Source organism: Centruroides vittatus, unplaced genomic scaffold (genome assembly GCF_030686945.1).
Source record: "Centruroides vittatus isolate TY-2023 unplaced genomic scaffold, ASM3068694v2 contig_2194, whole genome shotgun sequence".
Classification (NCBI taxonomy): Eukaryota; Metazoa; Arthropoda; class Arachnida; order Scorpiones; family Buthidae; genus Centruroides; species Centruroides vittatus.
The window spans coordinates 45,122-69,053 of NW_027121368.1; the positions used below are offsets into that span (position 1 = coordinate 45,122).

The 23,932-nt window shown below is 31.4% G+C and overlaps 2 protein-coding genes and 1 long non-coding RNA gene across 3 annotated transcripts; 1 reads left to right on the forward strand and 2 right to left on the reverse strand.

Moving 5' to 3' along the window:
- Nucleotides 1–2,401: 2,401 nt before the first annotated feature.
- Nucleotides 2,402–3,049, reverse strand: LOC136970819 (uncharacterized). The gene is made up of 3 exons (XR_010880044.1): nt 2,828–3,049; nt 2,644–2,753; nt 2,402–2,564 (listed from the first exon to the last, which is right to left on the reverse strand). It is a non-coding gene; the product is annotated as an uncharacterized lncRNA (long non-coding RNA).
- Nucleotides 3,050–11,786: 8,737 nt separating this feature from the next.
- LOC136970820 (bromodomain-containing protein 4-like) lies at nt 11,787–15,676 on the forward strand. The gene is made up of 2 exons (XM_067265288.1): nt 11,787–11,957; nt 14,474–15,676. The coding sequence occupies exons 1-2, from the start codon at nt 11,943–11,945 to the stop codon at nt 15,485–15,487; spliced, it is 1,029 nt and encodes a 342-aa protein (XP_067121389.1). The 5' UTR covers nt 11,787–11,942; the 3' UTR covers nt 15,488–15,676.
- Nucleotides 15,677–21,013: 5,337 nt separating this feature from the next.
- Nucleotides 21,014–21,793, reverse strand: LOC136970822 (uncharacterized). Its single transcript, XM_067265291.1, has 2 exons — nt 21,779–21,793; nt 21,014–21,700 (listed from the first exon to the last, which is right to left on the reverse strand). Exons 1-2 carry the CDS (start codon nt 21,791–21,793, stop codon nt 21,014–21,016), a joined length of 702 nt encoding a protein of 233 aa, XP_067121392.1.
- Between the last annotated feature and the right edge of the window lie 2,139 nt (nt 21,794–23,932).

The window sequence follows — 23,932 nt, forward strand, 5'->3', positions numbered from 1 at the left end:
TTCACTAATAATTCACCAACGTAACCATTAATTCACCAACGTAAGATAAAACAGATAATGTTCGAAATGGTTGATTTGAAATAAAAGGAAAATTCCAAATTTGAAATTTTAAGTAACGTTTGTTGTAAAGCCATTCTACAAGTATTTATAACACGCATCGAACTATTAAAGTGGAACTTAATAACAACACTTATGAACACGAACTGTGCTTGTTCTAACGGAATTCTTTTAATAGTTTGTTCTCTTAAACAAATCTATTTTATTTTGAACACATTGTTCTTTTGAGACGATCTTAAGGCATCAGCCAATCGTTCTGAGAAATCCGAGATCGAATCCATGAGTCATTTTTATTGTGCGTTCTGACCCGAATTCCGTTCTTTCGCTCAAAAATTGTAAGCCTGGCTAAATCGATAATAATAGGCCTGGAAAAGGCCCTCTTAGCGCTTACAATACAGAGTTTAAAAAAGGAGAGAGGAGTAAGAAATTTGAAGATTTTTGATTTAGAATCAATACTAGAGGAGGGGGACCCGAATTAGAACGTGCAAGCATAGATGTACCACTGTGGATGTGGTTGCTAGTGAAGTAAATTCCTAGATACCTGTGTACAAATAATAACACGTAAACTGTACTAACATCTCGAAATCATTAAAATTTCGGAAGAAACTAAAATTAATGATAATACAATTGGTTATTATGTTTTGACAAGGAAAAATAAATATGATATTAATTTTTAAGAAAATTTTTAAAACTTTGTTTTCGACACGCATGACTACTTTAAAAAAATAGTAAATTAAAATAAATCCAAAAGAGATTTGTACTGGTAAAGTTGTTTATTTATTCCCTGCATAAAAGTAATTATTGTGAAGTTTTCGATAAGTATCCGTTTTATCTCGATCGAATTTTAGCCTTTTTCCCAGAATTAAGAGGAAATGGGAGATGTTGACATATTGATAATTTCGTGAAATTTATCGTAAACATTTTCTGTCAAAAGTTGGACGTTGCTATGATTATTTCTCCATGTTTTGTACGAAAGATAATGACTCCTGTAGTATAATTCATGCAAAAATTACTTCCTGTTTATGTAATTTTTGTAAAAATATATAAAATGACTTCAATATATAAACTTAAGTTCGATTCAATTTTACATATTTTATTTGTCTGACGGGTGGATAGCCGAGCGACTGAAGGTAGAGCTTCATAGGGTCCAGGCAAATCTGAATTAGGGGGCCACATGTACAGTACATGTAAAAAAACTGTACACGTGGCCCCTGTGTTATTACATGTGTGTACAGTGTGTTACATGTACAGACATTTTTTGAAAGAAATACGTTCTTATAAAAGATTGGTTTTTGTTAAGCAGTTGCCCTTTTTGCCCATAGGATAACGCGCTATTGATTAAAGGTGACAGCCTACCGCTCTGGAAGATCCGGGATCGATCTGGACGGATTAAAAGACACCAAGAAGTTTTCGGGGACGGTCCCGGGCCCCTTCCTCACCATCCAGCCTCTCTGTTGTGGGCCTGGCCGAACCCATAATGGGCTTACTAAGAAAACGTCCCGTAAAATTCACGGGAAAGAGAGTTAAAAAAAAAACACGTATATATCTGTACACATTCAGTTGAAATGTTAAAATCAACACGAATTCTCCAAAACGTCGCCATTTTGGATTTTAATATAAAATGGCAAGTTTATAGACTAGAAAATATATTTTGGTAAATCGAAAAGAAATAAAAATCAAATTCTAACATCATCGCTAAATAAAATTTTGCATATAGAAATTGTGTAAGGACATTTCAAAAATCTATATTTGCTTATATTTCACTATAGAAATAAATATAAATTATTATTCATATAACATTGACAATTCGGCAGAATTTTCTAAAACTATGAAAAGTGACACTTTTCACAACGCATCTCTTTGGTTATGGCAACGTGACTAATGGGCGATCTGCCGAGAGGGGTGCCTGCCGGGAGGACTTTTATAGAATGGTGCACCTATTTGGATGTTACAAACGTGAAGAAAACCCAGAAAATTCCACGCGGTCAGCCCTTTGGCAAGGTGCGAACCCACGCCCGACTACCAGCGTTCGGTGGTTTTATCCCCTCGGCCAATGGTGGGTATTGCAGTTCTTTAGTCGATCACCATATTGTTTTAAAATGAGTAAATTTACGTTTTAAAATATAGCGTAATCGTTATTTTCTTTCCAGATATGACAGACAAACGTTAAAAATTACATTATTATAGAAAGAACAGTTCTTTAAAATGTAAACCGTGGTTGACTCAAATTGTACACAGCGTAATCTGTGTAGATCTATGGTCTATTAGTCTTACCTAAGCGTAGCAAATAGCTGATAAAGAAAAGAAAGTATTAAAAATGAAGAAAAGGTTGCCATGGCCACCATTTCGATGACATGTCCGTGTTTGATAAAATAAACGATTTTTTCTAAGCACATAACTATACTCAGGATAGCCATGGGCGTTAATGCACATATAACAATTAAATCTCTTCTTAAGACTTTTCTGTCCGTTAAAGAGTCATTACTTTGCCACCATTCTCTAAATTTCTGAAGAAAAATATTGTAAGTTATTAAGTTTGCATAAAGTAGATTTAATAAATGGAATTTTCGTAGAAAGATGCATCACTTTCGGGATGCGGATAACGTGAAACGGTGTTTGGCACAGCTCGCAAGAATCCACATTTCGATTTTCTAACCATGTTTCTAAGCAGTTTTTATGTACGAGACCTACGGATCCTGGTAAATTAATTAGAAATTAAAATCGTCATAATTTGTTATATTTGAATAGTTGGTAATTTGCTACGTTTTACCTTTGCAGAGGCAAGGAGAGATTAAATTGCCCTCATCGGTCAAACATATTCTGCATTTAGGAGTTATGGGAACACTATCGCTGCCCTTCGTTCCGTTTGTATTGGCACATTGAATACGGTAATTGTCAATTTTCGAAGATGGTTTGTCGTTTTCTTTAACATCTCTAGACTCCATTCGATTTGTATTCAGACAATCCAATAATAGCTCTTACATACAGAAACGTAACAAATTTTGGATTTCAATTATTTCCATAATAAACCAATTGTTAAGCTGGGTGAACTTTTAAATTAAACTCAAAAATGCATACAAGTCCCAATCAATTAAGAATAAAATCAAATTGTCGCGATACTACAATCATTTATTCGAAACGTTTTCGGATAACTGTCCTGTAGTAAATCTACGATAAACATCTTTTCGCTTTCATAAAATGTACCCATTTCGTTTGATTTTAGGGTAGGGAATCAAAGACTATAGTCCTTGGCCGGACCTATATATAGGGGTCTGGGTTTATATCTATATAGGCCTAATAAAATTTTAATTATGAAGTCAAGTAAAATCAATATATTATTTCGGGTGCTTGAAGGAAGAAAAAATGCGAAAAGCCGAGAACTTCACGTCAAAATAATGTATAAAGGCTGAGAAAGCCCTATTTTTAAGGACCGCGATCGCTCAATTAAGCCCGACGTTTTACATTGATCGGTTGCAACAGTGTTTTTTTTAACCTTTTTACTTTCTTGGTTCTGTTATAATTATATAACAGAAGAAAAGTATGGCGATCGATCAAAAAATGACTTCCCGTGACTTTTACATTTTTGGACTCGGGGGACCTCGAAACGTCGAGAAATGAAAACGATAGGGTTTTTTCTTAACTAGGATTTTTCAAAATGTCGAGTGTAATCGAGCAAAAAAAAGAGCATTCAATTTTTTACAAGGATTTTAAAAAATTGCTTGATCACGGCAATCGTTCAAAGAAATATTTCAAGTTTTAAGTTGCTTACATAATTTCTCGGATAAATCAAACCCCGTACTTTTCGGCATGCGAGAAAAACCAATAAAATAATCATTAATTTCAACTTTACTTCATTCTTGTTCGTCAGGCATTTCTACAATTCGAACAATGAGAGTCAATTGTTCAATACGACTTCTATCGGCAGTACAGTCTAACTGTACTGCATAATATTTACTTTTTTTATTATTTCATTTTTAACTTTGTTTGCCAACAGATTTATTATCTCATTTTTAATTTTCCCACCTAAATAATGATCGTTTGTTTCTTTATCTTTTATACACGTCTTATATGTTCTTTGAAGAAAATCGTCAATTGTTTGTTCTTTTTGTAACCTGTTTTTAGCTTCATGAAATCTTTAAGTGATTTTCTGTGTGGCAACGATAATTCACGTTCATTTAATCGAGTTTCAGGGTGCTTCCAGTCAGAAACACCTTCATTTACTAATGCTGAAGATGATCTTGACAATTGGTTAGGGCATAAATAGCAGTAAAAACAAAATACCTCATCTTTTAGTTTTGAATAGAGATGCCAGTTCCTGCAATATTTTTCTTCACTTAAATGTACTTTTGTATAATAAGATAAACTAGGTAGAAAATTTAATGTACAGGTATCTGTGGGAAAATGGTAATTTGTTACTTGAACAATGTTTTTATTAATTAATATTAATAATTACTTGTGTCAGCAAAGTTCCAATCCCAAGTTTTAAAGTTATTTTCACTATGGAGTGCTGAACGAAGTTAAATTAAAACACCTTAGTAAATTAAAGAAAAGTACCATTAAATAGCATAAATTTGTTCAATTAAAGCATTTATTAGCTTACAATATGCCCAAGTGTATAAATGTCCTATGCTACTCTAACTACACCAACCTGACTTAGCGCCTGGGTTTGTTGGTAGGTTAGTTGCAAAGTTCTATCAGGATTCATGAGATTTTTCCAGTGTATCTTACAATTATACTTTAAAATTAAGATTTACGTTGAAATACAAGTTGTTACATTTTAATTATAAAACATTATTATGCTGCATCCTCTTAAGCGCGGGGCCCGGCCCTGATTACGGACGGTGAAACATGGATCTGCGCTTTTGACATCGAAACCTTATCCTGTTTCCTCGTCTAAAATTTCCGTTCCGTTTTGAGACGATTGGTGCCCTAAAACAAAATTTACTGCGAGTCCTGAAGGATTTTCACGAAAACCACTTTAAAGCATGCTTCGATGAGTGACAATTTGGGCAAAAAACTGGGCGTTATACACGGCAAAATAGGCATTTAGGATTAAATCTTTTTCACTTATCACACTTGGAAAGTATTCGTATTGAAGTACAGTAGACCGCCCTATAACACGATAGATACGTTCCGTGTTATATGAACCCGTGTTATAGGGGGGTCTACTGTAATTCAAAATGATAATCAAGAATATATTATTTGTGAAGTTTATTGAGTTATTCAACTCATGTCCTCAAATTACATCCACTTATTAAGATGAGGCTTTCAGGACATACCAGTCCAATGCCAATGTATTTTAATGATGTTTTCGGGAGGACCACCCCCACTATCTTCCCCACTCCGAATCCCGATAAACATAACCAAATACAGCATTTAATCAGTAATATAATTTGTAAATGTTATTTTTACACGTAGACAACATGTGTAAAAATAAATTGCAGTGATGGCAAAGGTGGCTCAACTCCAAGATCCTTTACCCAGTCGAAAACACACGAATAATAATATAAATCAGTAATCCAATTCGTAAATAATATTTCAGATGCTTGTGTTTTAGTATATTATAGTGATTTATTAAATTATTTAACTTTCATTATAACGTGCATACAATAAATAATACATTTTAATTTATTACAAATATAAAAACACGCGGAAAATTTAAAATATATGTTAATGACATCGCTCGAAAACACTCGTTTGATCAATTTTTCCTCGTATTCAATTGAATGTACGAATCGATAATCTCATAAGTCAATTTATTTGGGACGAATATTCGAATTACTTTTTACGTATATAATTTAGAGCTATTTTACCTTTAATATGTACACGAAATAGCAATTTTCGTAGGAATTTCGAATGGAAACTGTACGCAGAACATGATGCATTCAATGGGTTAACTCCTTCCACCCCGTGGGCACTAAGAGGGCCTCTTTTAGAAAGCTCATTATGGGTTCGGCCAGGCCCACAATAGGGCGACCGGGTGGTGAGGGACGGGGCCCGACATATTTGAACGGACCACCCCCCGAAAAATTCCTGGGGATTATTCGACCCGTTCGGATTCGATCCCGGGTCTCCCAGAGCGGTAGGCTGCCACCTTGACCGCTCGGCCACCCGGCCTTATTATATCTGTTAAAGAAGGTTGACTAATGACTTAAAAACCTTAAAAATTGATAAAAATTTTAATATATTTACGTCTTAAACATGATTTATATTAAACTACATCTCGTTAAATTGAAATATTTTTAGTAAAGAAAAGCCATTACTCTACCTATGCGATCTGTTCAAAGAATTAATTAAGAAAATAAATAAATAAATTTTATGCACAATTAAACTTTTAAATTTATATTAATAATTAATTATTTTTAAACGTAAATTGAAGAAATTCTTCTAGAAATAATCAGCAATCTAATAACGGTAACATCGCATAACCTCAAGTATAGTGTTGTATAAATTAATTTAATTTTAGGGTTTTAGTATAGAAAAATGAACTTAAATTTATTAAAATTCTTCAAAATTTTTCAGGGTTATGACCTATGACCTCTTCGACTTTAAATTCTACTGACCTAATTAAATTCTCGTACAAACTTAAGTTCATGTCAGATTAATTTCTAATTAATTTTTAGTAATTGTTTATTTAACACAAATGACCTTTAATACCTGAAATCTAATAATATTCTGTAAATTATTTATTTAAAGAGAAAATTTCACTTAAAATTTAAAAGAGAATCTTATTAAAATAATTATTTATTCAGTCTGAATTACACGAGTTAAGTGAAAAGTCCTTATTCACTACACGTTACAAATTACATTTAATAGAATCGAGCAGAAAATCGATCTAAAATTGTTATTTAATGGATGAAATCAAAAACATTCTTTACTTAATTATTTAATTATTACATACCAATTCGTGTCTCTTGTAAATTTTAATTAGATTACTCGAAAATTTCCAATTCATTCTCGAGTATAGTAATAGATAAATGGGACGAATTACCAAGAAATTAAAGTGTATTATAAGTATGTGTTCATTGTTATTAATTAATAGAGTTTAAAATGATTTTAACGTTAGTGAGCGGGATCAGGTTACCGACATTTTCTTGGAAAAATATGTCAGAAAGTTACACCAATGGAAATTAGTAGGCTATGCTAGAAATCATTGAAAGTTTTCGGTTCGTGTATCAAAAATTACCATAAAAAATTCATACGTTATGTGTTTATAATAATAAAAAAATTATTTCAATTGGTTTTAGTATAATACTCTTTACAGTTTTCCTCCTCATTGTATGAACATACAAAGAGGAGGAAAACTGTAAAGAGTATTATATTATATTAGAAATTGATGTTTTATCTCGTATGTTATAATAAATACATTCATATATATTTGAGCCTCCAGTCTGATATAAAGAACGTATTAATTTTCTTTTTTATAATAAGATTACCTTTCTATGAAGTTTTGAGTATTTAAGGGGGATGCTCGTCGATCATCTATCCATTTATATATATATATATGTTTTTAGAAGTATAAATTAAATAATAAAGTAAAAATACATTTTAATTATAATTTCGTATTCTGAAAAAACATTATTTCATTTTAATTAATGTAAACATTGCTAATTTAAGAAATAAAATTACATCAAAACTTGATATTCTTCAATCATTGTTAATATATTCAGTTCATGCCTTTTGGATGTATTTTAATAATATTTTAATTATTTTTTTATATATTTAAATATTTATATAAATAAATTCAATCTTAAAATCTCTATAAATAAATTCGAGTTAATAACACCACACTCATTCATATCATTTATTTTCTTTTATAGATGTTTTATAAATAAAAATACGATGACAACGACATGGTTATATCCTAGAAAACATCTCAGAAATAAAATATTAATTACCTAAATTATTTTCACGATTCTTCTTGAATGAAAGTGTTATTCTCATTTTTATTTTTGTTATCCTTTCCGCATCGTGATTTATGTCGTGACCTTTTTACACGCACCGTTGAAAACACAACGCTTTCCCCGTTCTATAACAGTTTTCACCTTAATATAATCGAGAATATCTTTACAATTAAACAAATTATTCTTTATAAACTTTAAGTAGATTAATTTTTTTTTCCATCTCTAAGAATGACTACTATTTTAATACGCTATAATCGCTTCCTCGAATAGGAAGAACGATTTGGATCCATTAATAACCATGTAAATTGCTTATTAAAGGATCAAAAGTTTATTGTATCTCAAATATCTCAACAGTTATACTCCATCCGTACACTAATATATCCCAGCAAAAAAGTTAAAATTGTATGTGGTTCCATCTGTTATGAACTTTTATTATTATTATTTTTTTAATTATATTATTATAAAGTAGCAAAACGCTTAATTTTGAGGATGCAGATGAGTTTGATAAACAACACGTGAACTCCCTTATCTCCTCACCCTCTCGATCTTTAATCATCAAAATTTAATAGAATTAATGCCCATATTACGTAAATCTCTCTACAAAATTTCAGAAAATTTCGACGAAATACACAGGAGTAATTAAGCTTTAAAGTGGATGAATAAAATCGTTCCTTTACACACCCATACATACAGAGAAAAACCCCGAATTTCTTTTGCATTTCTGGACGTTTCGTGGCCTACTGAGTCCAAAAATATAAAAATCTCGAAGGAGGGGACCATTTTTTGACCGATGGCCACACTTTTAATCTAGGCCAGAAAAGTAAAAATATGATAAAAATTAAATTTGAACTTATCCTATTTATAAAAGTTAATAATTAAAGTAATTGAATCGGATATTGTTTAGTCCAGTAGAAACTAAATCTTGAATAATTTTAATCGATTTTTATTCTGACCTTGTCCCTTGTAACAGGCATGATATTTAATGATATTTAAACATTAAAGAAAACAACTTAATGCCTAATAATCAGTTAGGCAATCTCTTACATCAATCTCATTGTTCGGAGTACATACAGATTGCTAATTAACGATAAACAACCGAACGATTTAATACAGTATATATATTTAGCCATTAAACATGACTTTACGGAAGTTTTAATGGCTTCGAAGAATACTTAATGATGTTAATAATTAAATTAAGACAAGAAAAAACTCCGTGGAATTATTTAATTGCTTATATTAAAAGTGAAATCCAATTAAGTAATTTAGTTTAGCTTGTAATTAGTTAATTTCTCACGATTTAACACGTAAATTTACTGCATTAAAATTCAAATTTAGAAAATATTTCGTGTAACAAACTATAATAAGCGAGTGTTTAGTAATTATTACTGAATAACAGGGGCCTCGAGCTCAGAAAAGGGGCCTGACTAATTTCTGGAGGTAATAATTGGGGAGGCCTGTTTCTGGAAACCCTCAAAACCTCCACCCGGCCTTACCGAATACATAAATAATGCGTAGTAAGTTTATTTTAACACAAATTTACAAGATTTTAATTGATTTTTTTAAATATTTACAACGATATTTAAGAACTCGAAAGACGTTTCCTTGAAAAATCAACGTTTTAATTTTACAGGAAACGGGTTATTTTACCTTATATCTTTTTACAGATTTCCACATTTCCACACAAACATACTTGAAATTACTTTCAATTTGATTTAACGTTTCTCAGAAATTCTATTTTAAATCTTTAAAACTTTTAGAATGAAGCATTGCATTGAACAAAGGCAAGAAGTATAAGAATTCGCAGATTTTCTAAGGAATTTCTTACAGTTTGGAAAAAAATCCTTGTAAATTGAGAATATTTTCTGATTTTTATTAAATTTATTTAGAATTTTATTGTATAAAGAATACAATTTTTATAGTGGTAAATTCACATTTTTATCGTTGACATTGATTTGTATTAATTAAGAAATCTGTATGAAAGATACGGTAGTTGAAGATCTGCTTGGAATTACAAAGATTATAATTAATTTGTGATGTAATTAACGTCTACACAGCAGTCCCAAAGTCATTAGGGAGGTCCTTAGAGAATCACAACATTGACAAATTAATTAGAGGAGATTTGATTGGAGACGGATTAAATTTATTCTCTATTCTTTAAACACGATTTAATATAAAATTAATTATACTTTTATGAATTAAGGAGTGAAAAATGGCACCATTTTGCAATTTTCCTCGGAAATTCTCGATATTGTATTAATTTATTTTAGGTTGGGTCCACGGAATAAGGCAACGCAACACGTGAATGATCTGCCGATGGGGATGGGAAACTGGCTCCTATTTAGATGTTAAGACACGTGAAGGAACCCGGAAACTACACGTGGCCCGTCTGTTGGTCGGTCTCGACCTAACTACTAGTGTTTAGTGGTGTTATCCTGCTGGCTTATTAATTTATATACATTCGTGTTAACATTTTGTTAAAACACAAATCTACCAAAGGGGGAATTTTTACCAATATTTAGGTGTTAAAAACGTGAAAAAAATCCGGAAAACTCCACGTGGGCAGGCGTGAACCCACGATCAAACTTCTATTGTTCAGTGGTTTAATCCACTCTAATGGACCTACGACTATTTTTAAACTTTATTTAAGATTTCATTAAATATTTCCCTTCAAAATATTATATTAATATTATTTATAAGATTTTTAGAATGTATAAAAGAAATTAATAGTAATTTAAACTAAATATATTGTAGCTTTTTTTAAAAAAAATTAATTAATGACTTATACGAGTATAGAATGAGGAAGAAAATATTGGATTTCAAGCTAATCATAGCTCGCTCGAATTAACCGATAAAAGATATAAAAATAGAATTATATATTTGAAAAATTTAACTTAAAATACGCATTTACACTTAATTAAAAATTATGCAAGAGAGTTATTTTTGACAAATTCTTGAAAATTTTCTATTTCAAGAACTTTTGTGTTAATTTCGTCAAATAAAATTCTCCAGAATCCGCTTCGAGTAGTTTAAAAATTAATTTTAAAATCATCTAAAAATACGTATTAAACGGTTATATTTATTTTTATAAAAACAAAAGCTGATGAACGAATCAAAAATAAATAATTTTGTGCCCGAATTTTGGATGTAAAATTCGGGCCCGAATCCAAAATTGCTAGTTTAATACCATTTATAAATTTATTTTCTTAAAAATATTTGGATCCATCTTTTGTAATTAGTGCCCATTAGCTCCGCCGGGCCCGGGTCTAGGGGTGCAAGAGTTTGGGAGCGCAAAAATTAATTTTAAAAGTAACAATTCATAAAGGAATTAGCTTAAGTAGGGACAAAATATCAATTGAGTAGTATTAGTACAGAGCTGTAAAAACCCATCATTAGATGGGTTTAAAATAGCAGTGACCTTTACCCTTTCGATCATTAAAACTATGTAAAAATTACACTTATCGAAGAATTAAAATTTTATTGCAAATATTAGTTTGAGGGGAAGCCTGCATATTATGGTTCTAGAGGCGCCATATCCCTATAATCTCTACTATTTGTAATAAGTTATCGCGAGTTTAACCTCTTTAAATTAAAATTCGTGACTGGAAAACGTTCTCAATCAACCGAGTTTATGAAACAAAGGTTCTTTAGTGTGTCAATAGTATCACATCTTCCCACTATTCATATGAGATTTAAAACTCGAGCCGAATCACACAAGAGGTATGCTTCTCCTCCTACGTTAGCATGACGTGTATGCGTACCATAAACAACAACCACCTCATTACCAACAGCCACGTCTCACTTGCTAAGGAAATGAATTGACAAACAATACAATGGGTCGAATGTAATTATAACAACTACTCAGAATAGAACGTACAGAGTGCATCGTCCAAGGGGTCTCTCCTGTATTTAAGAGACTCAACTCTCTGGTCTGCATCAGTTACATCTTGAACAAGCTGAGAACTCATACAACAGCTTACAATCATGTTGGTCCTACAAGTGAGTACATACAAATTACTTATTATATAGTAATTTCCTCTATCGAACTACATCTTTTACTAACTTGAGAGGTTGTATCTAGTGCTTATAGATAATTTAATATTTTAAAAAATTAATTTTATGAAAGGATTTTAATTTAATCAATAGAAATTCTTCAAAGATTCCATTGGGTAATTTTATTATATATATAAGCCTAAGTGATGTACAGTACTCAGTACAACTTCAATACAATTATATAAATTATTCGATAATCTACCGTTTGAAGATGGAAGTTCAAAGTGATTATCGTTTATTCGAGTAGAATTTTAATCACTTTTAATGAATAAAATTGCTTCTGATCCATATTATCCGTGATTGAATAACACAGGGTTGATAGCAATTTTCTAACTTGAAAAACGTGAGTGTTTTTGCTTTGTTATTCTTAAGCAAATTCGTTTTCTATACTTCTTTTTCTCTTTTTCAATTTTTAAAAAAATATTTAATTAATTTTTGGATTATTTTAATCGGATCTTTAAACGTTAAAAATGCTCTTCTACCAAAATTCCTGTAAAATCGTCGGGAAGTTTAATTATCAAAACGAGAAGCGTATTAAAATTTGGTAAAACAAGACATTCTAAGCTTATTTTTCACTATTAAAAATGTTCGTTTTCTAATTAACTTAGCTAAATACAAAACCGATATAAGAAAGTTTACCTTTAATTATAATAACGATATTTAAAGTTTGACTTAAATTAAAGGAGCGTAATTAGTTCTTTATCTCATTAATTAGTTTTTAGTGTAAAAAACTCACGCAGTTAAATTATATTTACAGTTTAATGTATAAACTTTTAATTGCAGTTTAACATATCCATTTACTTTCTCACTAAATTTCCTTATAAATGTAATTAAACTTGTATGTAACGATGTAAAATCATTAATTTTTTTTTTTAATACCTTAAACACGCGGAAGTTATAAAAGTTCATACACGATCTATTTTCGTTATAAACCCGAGGCACATTGAATCTACTGTATAAAGAATGAGCTATTAACAATTTAAGTGTTATAAATTAATATTTAAAAATACAGTTTTTAATTCGCAAGTCATAACAAATTAAATTTTATTTTATTTTTTCTAATTATTTTATGGCTTTAGATCCTCGAGAATGTATAAATTTTTATACATTATCCTTTACTTTTCCTCATAAATATTATTTAATTTGGTTTATGTAAAATCGTTAACGTCGTTTTTCCTCTCGTTGTTTCTTAGGTAATGTAATAAAGGTGAACCTGTCTAAAGCGTATCAATTGCTCGAGAATATAACGATAGAAACTGTTTATTCGGGATTAATTCCTTTATTTATAAGTAACTGACGAGTTTTGAGAAGGCGGAAATTGGTGAGAGGGTATAAAAATGGTCTTAGTAACTAAAATGTACATTTATTAACCTGAATATTTACAATAATTGAACGGAAAAACACATAAATTTCTCTGTTTAAACATGTTTTCTGGCAGTATTCTGGTGTGTTGTAAATCTAGCCAAATCAAAGATACTGTTTTTAGGTAAAGTTTCATTGTTAAGCTCCACTGAAAGAATCTAGAGGCTGCTCGACTTTAGTTAAAAAAGGGTGATTGGCTTAAGTTAAGAAGGGTGCTTCGACATGCCAAATTTGGTTCGGATACGTTGAATGGTATAGAATCCTTGCATCCTTTATCTAAAGTACTGTACATACATATTTTGAGTTTTATTTATACAGAGACTAACCACACGAGTTCTATTAGAATTTTTAATTTTATATGTAAGACAGAAAGTGTTAACATTTAGATCGGAAATTAAAAATAGTACACACGATTATACTTTTTAAAATCATAATCTAAAAACAATACGATGTAATATTGTTTGTGGACCTCCCCTCGAAAATTTAATAGAACGTGAGTTAGATTTCTGTTATGGCAGAGTTAGCACAGTTGGTAATAAAGAGAAGCTTCGTACCTTATAAGAAAATAATGAGCAATTAATTTATTATAACAAAATAAGTATAAAATCTAGGCTAGTATCGACTTTCTCTTGTTTTTTCGCGTTTTTCCTACTTTTTACGCCAGTTTTCTGTAACAATAAAGCATCCAAGCATCTCCATTTCTTCACTTTTTAAATATGTTTCTACGTTTTATATCGCAATAAAATTTTAGGAGGGGGTTAAAGTATCGAAAAATAGTTTAGTTTAACGTTTAATCAATTAGCAATTTTCTTACTACTTAACCTAATTATTGCATTCGGGTGACAAAATATTATTGTAACAAAAATAAACGGAGTAATTTTTATTAATTAAGTGGGTCACATTCCGGATCTCATTGATTTTAAAAGAGGTCAATCATCATTGTCAAATGCATGCAAGAATATCGCATGAGAAAAATACGCGGCATCATTTAGACTATATTTATAGTAAAAGGGGTTCGTTATTAAATTATTTTGATAAATATACCTTCTAGATTAAGTAGAATAGAGGCTAGAAATAATTAATAATGGACTATTTTACAGGTTGTCCATTTTCTCTTCATTTTGGCGTTTGTCATCGATGTCCAGGCTACTAAATCTCCAGCTTTCTTAGCTACATCTAAGAAAGATAAGAGTGATTCCAAGAAAGAAGAAAAACTGCAAACAACCAATTCGAACCATAATTTGTTTTCTTTGCTGAATACCCAACCGAAATCCAATAATCAAAACCACAATCCAACGGGCAGTAGCGCTACAAACGGTAACAACAACGACAATAACAATCAAGGTAGTTTCTATATGCTAGGAAAACCACCCTTGTACGGAAGTTCTATTTATACTCCATCGCCTATTTACAATCCATCGCCATCTGATGATCAGAAAGAAAAATCGACGCCTTCACCTCAACCTCACCCAATTCCCGTACCATTATTCTTGGCTCCACATTTGAAATCGGGATATCCTCCAGTGGTTCCTATTTATTTTGCTCCAACTATCAGAGGTAAACCCATTCTCCCTCGAGGTTTACCACCAAATATTGTACCGATATTATTGGCACCGGCACCAACTCAACCAACCAGAGATCTTCACCCGCAACCACTATCGAATACGGCCGGATTTAACCCATTAGCATTTTTTCCACCTCATCTTCAAGCTCCTAAACTCGGAGACATTCCATTTAATGCCAAATCTAAAGTTATTGGATTGCCCCAACACGGTGCCTATCCAAATATTCCATTTCCCGTGCAATATCCTTTTAATTACAAAGGACAAGCCTTGGGAGGAATTCACCAACCGATAGCAGCTCTGCCCATTAAAATTATACCAGGAAGCCATTATGGCGGCGGTGCCTTTATCTCGCCCAAGGTACAGATACCTTCATTAAAACCGGGTAAACAAAACAACTTAGCCAGTGTTTTCCCATTCCACCAGCAATTTCAGTCGAATGCAGATATTTCTACACCTTTCTTACCAAGTTATCAACAGAACTTTCAACAAAACGGATTCAAACCAACAGTTGTATACGATGACGATTTTAATCAATACAGATTTAAATAAAAGAATATATTACTGATCATGAAGTTAATTAACGTTTATCATAATTGTCAAGCCGGATATACACATAAGTATTGTTTATTATTGCATTTACATTAAATTTTATATCGATATCTACATAAACAATTATGCCTTTGCGCATTTTGTTGTAGTTAAAAGTTTTTGTAAATAAAATATCTTTCAACCATTTTATTCTTTTTGTATCTTTCTATTTTTTTTTCTCTTTGCATTTTTGGACTCGGAGGACCTTGAAACGTCGAGAAATTCGGGGTTTTTTCTCCCCTGTATTATGGATGTTTGTGTGCGTATGAAGGGAACACGATTTTGTTCACCCGCTTTGAAGCTTAATAACTCCTGTGCCTTTTGTCTAAAATATCTGAAATTTTATCGGAAGGTTTGAGTATTAGGAGGGTTGATGCTATTAAATTTTGGTGATTAAAGGTCGAGAGGGCGAGGAGATAAGGGAGGACAGTGTCGAGAGGGCGAGGAGTTAAGTAATCCACGAGTCATATCAGTCAGTTTCGAAAAATTCATTTATTGTGTACTGTACTTTGTACAACATTTGTTGAAGATAAAAGTAAAATTTACATAAATTATTTAAATAAACTTTTGATAATAAATATCTTTCTCTTTCTCCATCATTATAGTTCCATATTAAATGGAATCAGTGTAGTAGTATATAGCAGAGGATGAAAGTCCATCCTCTGCTATATAATACACTAACTAACCTTAATTAAAAGAGGGCAAGCAGATTTTATCTGAAACTTTAAAATTATATAGAATTAATTAAAACAAATCTCCAACTTTTATGATCAATGTTACATCTAATTTACATTTTAATTCACTAAAACAATTATTATTTTTAAAAATATTTGCTGTTGTTCAGCGATTCTCAATTAGGAATATATACCATAGAAATTTCTATGAGGTTCTAGGGGTATAAAGTTTCTTGGGATGTGGCTCCTGTTAAACACCTTTAATTACGTAATAGAAAAAGATGTAGCAGTACCTTATTTAGTGTTAATAAGCTTTACCCATCGATAGTTTTATCATTTGATTCAGAGCCCACATTTTCCATTGGATTGAATTGATGGAATAAAGCAAAGCAACACGTAGATGGATCAGTGAAGGGGTGTTTTTAGGGACTTTTTTATGTTAAACTGGTGCCTATTTACGTGAAGTAAACAGGGAAAATTCCAATCGGCAGCCCGTTGGCTAGGCACGAACCAGCTACCGTAGTCAGTGGTTTTTATCCACTTGGCTACTGGAGGGCTACAATTTTTTTTTTTTTTAAATTAAAAATCTCACTGTAAGGTGTTAAATATGACGTACAGTTGAAGGATTTGTGTGGAACGTTCGTTACATAGAAATGCCTGCATTAATATTCCATAGATTTATTTTAAGCAAACACGCCAAATCTTTATTCTTTTAACATCAAGTAAGTCTATGTAAAGTTACTCCACTATATTTTAATTATAATAATTATTAAAATCTTAATAATTTTCTACTTAATTTACTAGTAGTAGACGTAATCCAATAATTCTATCCTCTTGTAAACACGTTCAAGGATTATCAACTGAATTATAATGAATGTGAACGGTATAGAGGTAAATTTTTAAATATTTCTTTACAAAAATTATAAAATTCTAATAAAATTTAATGATTCGAATTGTGTATTATAATTTGTAATAGAAACCAACGACTTGAATTTATTTTTTGTAAAGAATAAGAAAGAAAGATTTATTATTAAGTTCCACTCGAGATATGACACACGACCTCCTTTATCTCCCCACCCGGTAGATCTTTAACCATCAAAATTTAATAGCACCAATCCTGTTTTAAGTATAAAAAATATGTGTTTTTAAAATAGATTTTATACTTTTTTAATTATTATAAATCATGCACGTTTATATAGTGGCAAGTGTGCCCACAGCGAGGGATCAGGAGAGACAATTGCACTTCCTGAGATTCGCTTCTTATTTCCTGTACAGTACATATATAGAATGATTAGATTTTTCGCTTGTTTTTTGACACGTGTTTATTGTCTGTTCTCATAAAAATAAGCGAAGATAATATAATTAGAGATAAATCTATTTAAAGAACATAAGTTTAGTAAATTAACTGATTGGTTATTTGATTTAAGCATCAATTCCCTTGAAACGAAAACCCTGTGGACATCCTTGTATGGCTGTATTCCAATATTAACTTACAATAGTCTAACATTCTTATTAATAATATAAATAAACTTTATTTATTCTGTATAAAGATTTATTATAACTTCAATTGTGAAATTAACGTAATTCTTCACTAACATGTAAGAAGGGCGTGGAGTGGAGTGATAGAACATGGACAAGTTGCCAATGGAGAAGTGTTTCTCGAGAGGAGTTTCATTGGAAACTGGTCCTGTTTGAGTGTTAGATATAAGAAGATACTCACAAAACTCCACCGTCGGTCAGCTACGATCGGTGTTCAGTGGTCGTGTCCATTCGGTCATCAATTGGTCACCAAGAAGGGGCAAAAAATAAAAATAAAAAAGCATATTGTATCTAAAACTCGAGATCAATGTTTAATTAAAATGGCAGTAAAGATTTCTAACTTAATTACTTAAGTAAACGAGATAGGTAAACGACTTTGATGTCTTTTCAGATAATATTTTAGTCTTTATATGAATTATTATAACAAAAAGTTTTATTATTTAACATTAATAAAAATTCATTTATATTTAAATATTTAATATGAAAATATATAAACAGAAGACGTATTAAGAAGAAAAATTTAATAGTAGAAGGAAATAATAAGGTTGTAAGAGTGATTTATAATAGATACAACAATAAATGAAGTTTTTCTTTCGTGTATTAATACTTTCCTTGAATATTAATGATTTAAATTTAAATTAGGGCATTAAACGTTTAAAAAATTACGTTTAACGGGGCCTCCATTAATTACGTGTACAGTTTTTGTACCTTTCTTCTCTATTGTGTACAATGAAGTACTTTTGGAAAACCTCCTCTCCTTTACGTGTACAACAGTTCATAGACCCCCTGGCATTGAAGAAATGAATATACAGTATATATTTCTCTAATATTTTCTAACTGATAGTTTATCCACATGACTAGTAAGTAGGCTAGTAAGATTCGTATGCCACCTATTCCTCTAAAATAATCTAAGTAGACAATGCCTAAACTGTCTCCCTCCCCATTTTGTATAATTATGTACTTTTATATCCCCCTTAAACTGTACACGTAATTAATGGACGACTCCAACTTAGTAGACCATATTTAACGATTGCTGTAAATTTTCTGTTATGACTGCATATCGCATTTAAACTAGTGTTATAATATTTTAGTATTACACAGTTAAAAATATATTTCCAGGAATGTAATCTCAATTAATGACACTAAGCGTAGGGCCTATAGGAAATAAGACGTCTCGTTTTACAGTTTCTGACCAAACAATGGTCTTCCAGGAATCAATTAGGAGGTCGCAGGAACAGATGGCAACTGTACTTTATTAATGTAACGTGATAAAATTACATTTCAATTAAGTATATTTCTGTATGTTTGTGTAACATTATTGTATAACATTCATCTGTAAACAAATCTGTACATTTTGATTTGTATAACGGATGTAATTATTGTTAATATAATTCAATTTATGAAGAATACAAAATTTGTTTGAGCATGTTTATAGTCCAATCTATGAAGTTTCATGTAGAAAGTCCTCCGGGAATCGCCGCCCTTGGCATATGGTCACGTGTTGCATTGACAAGTGGTATCATCAGCACGTTCTTTGTACACATTTATACAATTATTATTAATATTTTCAACACTCAAAACTTTTCATTGAAATGTTTTCCGAAGAGTTATTTATTGAATTTTCATATTACAACGAGATTTGTGTATTAAGGAAATTGACGTTATTAAATTTTGGTGGTTAAAGGTCAAGAAGTTCGGTAGGTAAAGGGGCCGTGTGTATCTTCAGTAGGATCAGACTTAATAACGATTTTACTTGTTATTAGCGTTTGTAATTTCTTTTATAAACCCACCCCTACCCTCAAAATTAAGCTTTTTGCCATTTTATAGTAGTTAAAAATATAAAGAGTTTTTAAAATAAAATATCATAACAGATGGCGTCACCAAATGTTGCCTGAAAAGTTAAGCAACTCGTTGCTAGATATTTTTTTTCTAATTAGTGCCTAATTATGATGGCGTTGTCAACCTTCTGTCGTGAAATCCCTAAACAGTCTAAAATTTCCCCTAAAACTATTAAAATTCCTCTAAAAACTGAAACAGTTTTCCCTATTTATTAGAACTATTTAGGGAAATAGTTTTGCTTTATGTGCAATTCATATTAAAATATATATATATTAGTCTTTTAACAATCCAGAGAAACACAAATTTTCACTTTAGGGTGAAGGCAGAGTGACACAGTTGAAAAAGCAACAAGTGAGGAAGCAACTTGTGCAGGATCTCGCGTGAGAACATTCATGAGTCATATGACTTTCGTAAGCTCCTATTCATCGTTGAAACTCCACTAATCAATATGGGCAGACTTTACATTTTCTCTCTAAATTTCCCCCTAAGTTTTCCTTCATCCTGCTGATATTCCCCTAAATTTAGAGGGAAAACTCCTAAGTTGGCATCACTGTCACAGGCCATGCTACGAGAACTACTGGCTAAAACCATTACATGAGCTTCTTGAATTTTTATAATTCACGCACAGAAAATACAGAAAAAATTTCAACAGTTTATAACCTTAAATTAATAATAGTAACGAAATAATTAATAATGGCAAATAGATAGGCTAGAAGCATGCAATGTAATATTAAATAGATTTACAATATTAATACAATATTACATTTTAATCTGGCTAGGTTTTCAGTGGCTGGATTTTGGATATGCATATGCACTGTACAGTAAAAATGCACTTGTTTTACAAGTTAGTTTATCGTATTAATGATTGTATGCCTACTGCAAGCGCGACAGACAACTAACGACTGATAGTATACACGCACTGTCGCATACATGAAGTGGTAACACGAAACTTGTGTTTGCGCCATCTTGCGGTGGAGTGTCGAACTACCGGACGTGTTTGATTGGGAGTGACAGACTATAGAGGCTCTACTGTAGTTCTATAAGGTTTATTCTGTTTCTTCACTTGTTGAATTTAATCAGAGTTTTAAGTTAAACACCTTTTATACTTAATATCATATTTTCTGTATCGAAGTTTAGATATAATTTAAATAAAACTATAGTATTAGTATTAAGGATCAAATATATGTTCTGTTAAAATAAATAAAATAACAAGTATAATTTAATAAATAATTTATTTTTGATCTTTGTTAACCATCTTTCTTATGAATGTACATTTGAACATATGTTTTTAATAGGATGGTTTGTAAAACCAGATAAAAGCATGAGATTTTGAAATCCGGTATCATCCATTCTAGCCAAATGTCGATGATCGGACGATTTTCACATGATTGGAACGTTTGTTGACTGGTAGATGGACTTATTGGCATGCGTTGATTTAACCATAATAAGGGGCTCCGAGACCTCCGAGACCTCCGTAGCCGGCTCCACCTAATCCTGCAGCTCCACCTTTGCCTGCGACGGCACCATATTGGTTGAGACCGTAAGCGCCGAGATGCTCTCCTTGTTTTCCGACAGTGGTTTGGCCGTATCCTTTTCCGGCTTGTACGGCACCTTGTCCATATCCTGCCAAACCTCCTTCGGCTCCGTAACCTCCATGAGCGCCATAAGCTCCGTGATGTCCATAGCCTAATCCGTAGGCGGCCTTGCCACCTTGTCCGTAGGCTTGATCTAAAGCGTATAACCTTTCTTTATCGAGAGCTTTTGTGTGACCACCTTTGTAGTGATCGGCGTATGCTCCTTCCTGGAGTCCAACGGCTCCGTGACCGGCGTGACCACCGTAGCCACCTTCAGCGAAACCCTTCTTCAGACCGTGAGCACCGTAGGCGCCGACACCTTCGTGTCCATGTGCTTGATGTCCCAGTGCACCGTAGGCTTGTTTTCCGATGGCTCCTTTATGCAAACCGTGGACGGCGTAACCTCCGAGTCCACCAGCACCTCCGTGACCGACTCCACCGTGTCCGACTCCTCCTGCAAATGGTACAGCTGCAGTGAAATCGGCAGTTAAATCAGACTCATCGTCCATCTCGGCATAAACTGCCACGAAGGCAGCCAAAAGTACGAACTGAAAAATTTAAAATACCAACGAATGAATATCAAGCACACCCTTAAACTTTTATTCTAAAGTATATCGATTACTTACCAAATGTCTATACATTGTGATTACTTCTATACCTGAGCCGCAATTAATGCTAATGCACGAGTGCCAAGTTGTTTATATAGTCGAGAGGTAGAGGCTGCACCCATTGGGTCATAAGGTTATATTTTTTTCTGTATCATTGTGTCCCCCTTACTTGTATCTCGATTAGCCATCACGTAATAGTGACAGTATGTGGGACATCAGTCGACCATACGGAAACGCTTGCTTTTCGTTTCACAGTTCTTGAGCATAAAGTATTGAATCAGGCGTGGCCGCCCTACATTATCTATAAGGGGAGTCTAAGATTAAAATTTAAAAAAGGAAAGAAGAAAAAAAATATAGGCATTTCTTCTCAGATGGTGTTATTTCAACAAGTAGGAAGTAAACTTTCACCTTTTTTTTTATGTCGTCAAGCTTTTAACCACTGTTTGTTTTACTTCCATTGACGCTATTAGGGTTTTAATCATTTATATAATTAAATTATGATCTTATTATCATATAAAAGATGTTGTTTATTAGCTATATATACACTCAATTTAATCAATTCCAGTTACATAACAGTAAACAAACAGTTAAATTTATAATAAAAAAGGTATATTTTCGACACAAATTTAATTAATTGTGTTTAATATTTGATTTTAAAAAAGTTAAGCAAAGGTAAAATAATCTAGTTTACATAATTATGTTACATAATAGTTATACACAAGCACATTTTGAGATTGTAAAATTTCTCCCTATAGATTATCATTCATAGAAAGATCAAAATGAATTTTTTTTAAATACTAAAAATGAACGGGGTCACCTTGCTAAAGCAAATTTCCTAATTCACTAACCTATTTGATTTCGTTTCTTTTTTTAAATAAAGAAGTTCTTTAAATAATGAAAAACAAATATTTAATAATTAATAATAAATTTTAAAATCAATCTTTAATGTTAAATATTAATGTTAATTATACTTATTCGAGTTTTAATAAGACATGACTTACAAGTAAAGCTTCTAAAACACATCTCATTAAAATAATTCAGTGTTTGTCTTCAATAAAAAAAAATAATAATAACAGTAATGTGATTTAATTACAGTATATTTAATGATAATCTTAACAACAATGGAAACAAATAATAGTAATTTTTATTTATTTTTTTTTAATTTACTATCTTTAAAAAGATTAAATCAGTGAAACCTCTGAACAACTGACACTGAATGGAGCATAAAAATTGGCCGTTGTTAGAGGTTGACAATGTATAAATTAATTTAAACATAATCAGCAATTAAAATAATCATAATTTTAGTGTAAGAAACTAAAATAATTATGATTTTAGTGGATCGATCATTGTGATTTTTTTTTAAGTCGTAAAAAGGCAAAGGCTTGTTATGGCACCTCAATTTATTTTTATTAATTTTGTCCCTGTTACCAGTTGTTGAAAAATAATTAAATTTTTTCTCTTTTTATTTAATACATAAACGAGTTTATTGTTCGAATTAAATTTACATACAACCACCCCAGAAAATTTTTATATAAAAATTCAAAAACTTAAAAGCTGGGAATATATTTTTATATTTTGTGATTTTTTTAAAAAAATTTTGAATATAAAAAAAAATGTCTTGCTGTTCATGAGGCCAAGGTCGACTGACGAATTATTAGTCAACGTTTCTTCGCCTGGAGAATTCATCGTTTGTTTCGAAACAAGCTTTTGTTTTGTGAAATATAAACTAGATCAAAATCCCACTAACACTAGACATTCTCTTTATGGATAAAATACCCGAGAGCATTTTTACTAATTATTTATTTATTTTTTTTTAGTTCTGATGTTTCGTTAAATCTTTATTTATTCGGATATTCGAATTAAATTATTATTAATAATTTTATGTATCGTCATAAACAATTTATTTATTAGCATAACACGCTACAGTAAAGCTGCAATCAAGATCTCGGGCCATCTGGATAATTGAATTTTTGCTTAAAATAGTTATTATTGTAACGAGAGGGGGGTGAAGTTATATACATTTCATATATACTGCTTCTGTATTTATTGAACACAGAAGCAGAATATATGAAATGTACAGTACATAACTTCATCTATTCTGTGTTTATTGTAAGGTTAGAAAGAGTATACGCATCACCTTTCTCGACCTTGTGTGTGATAATTATTTAATTA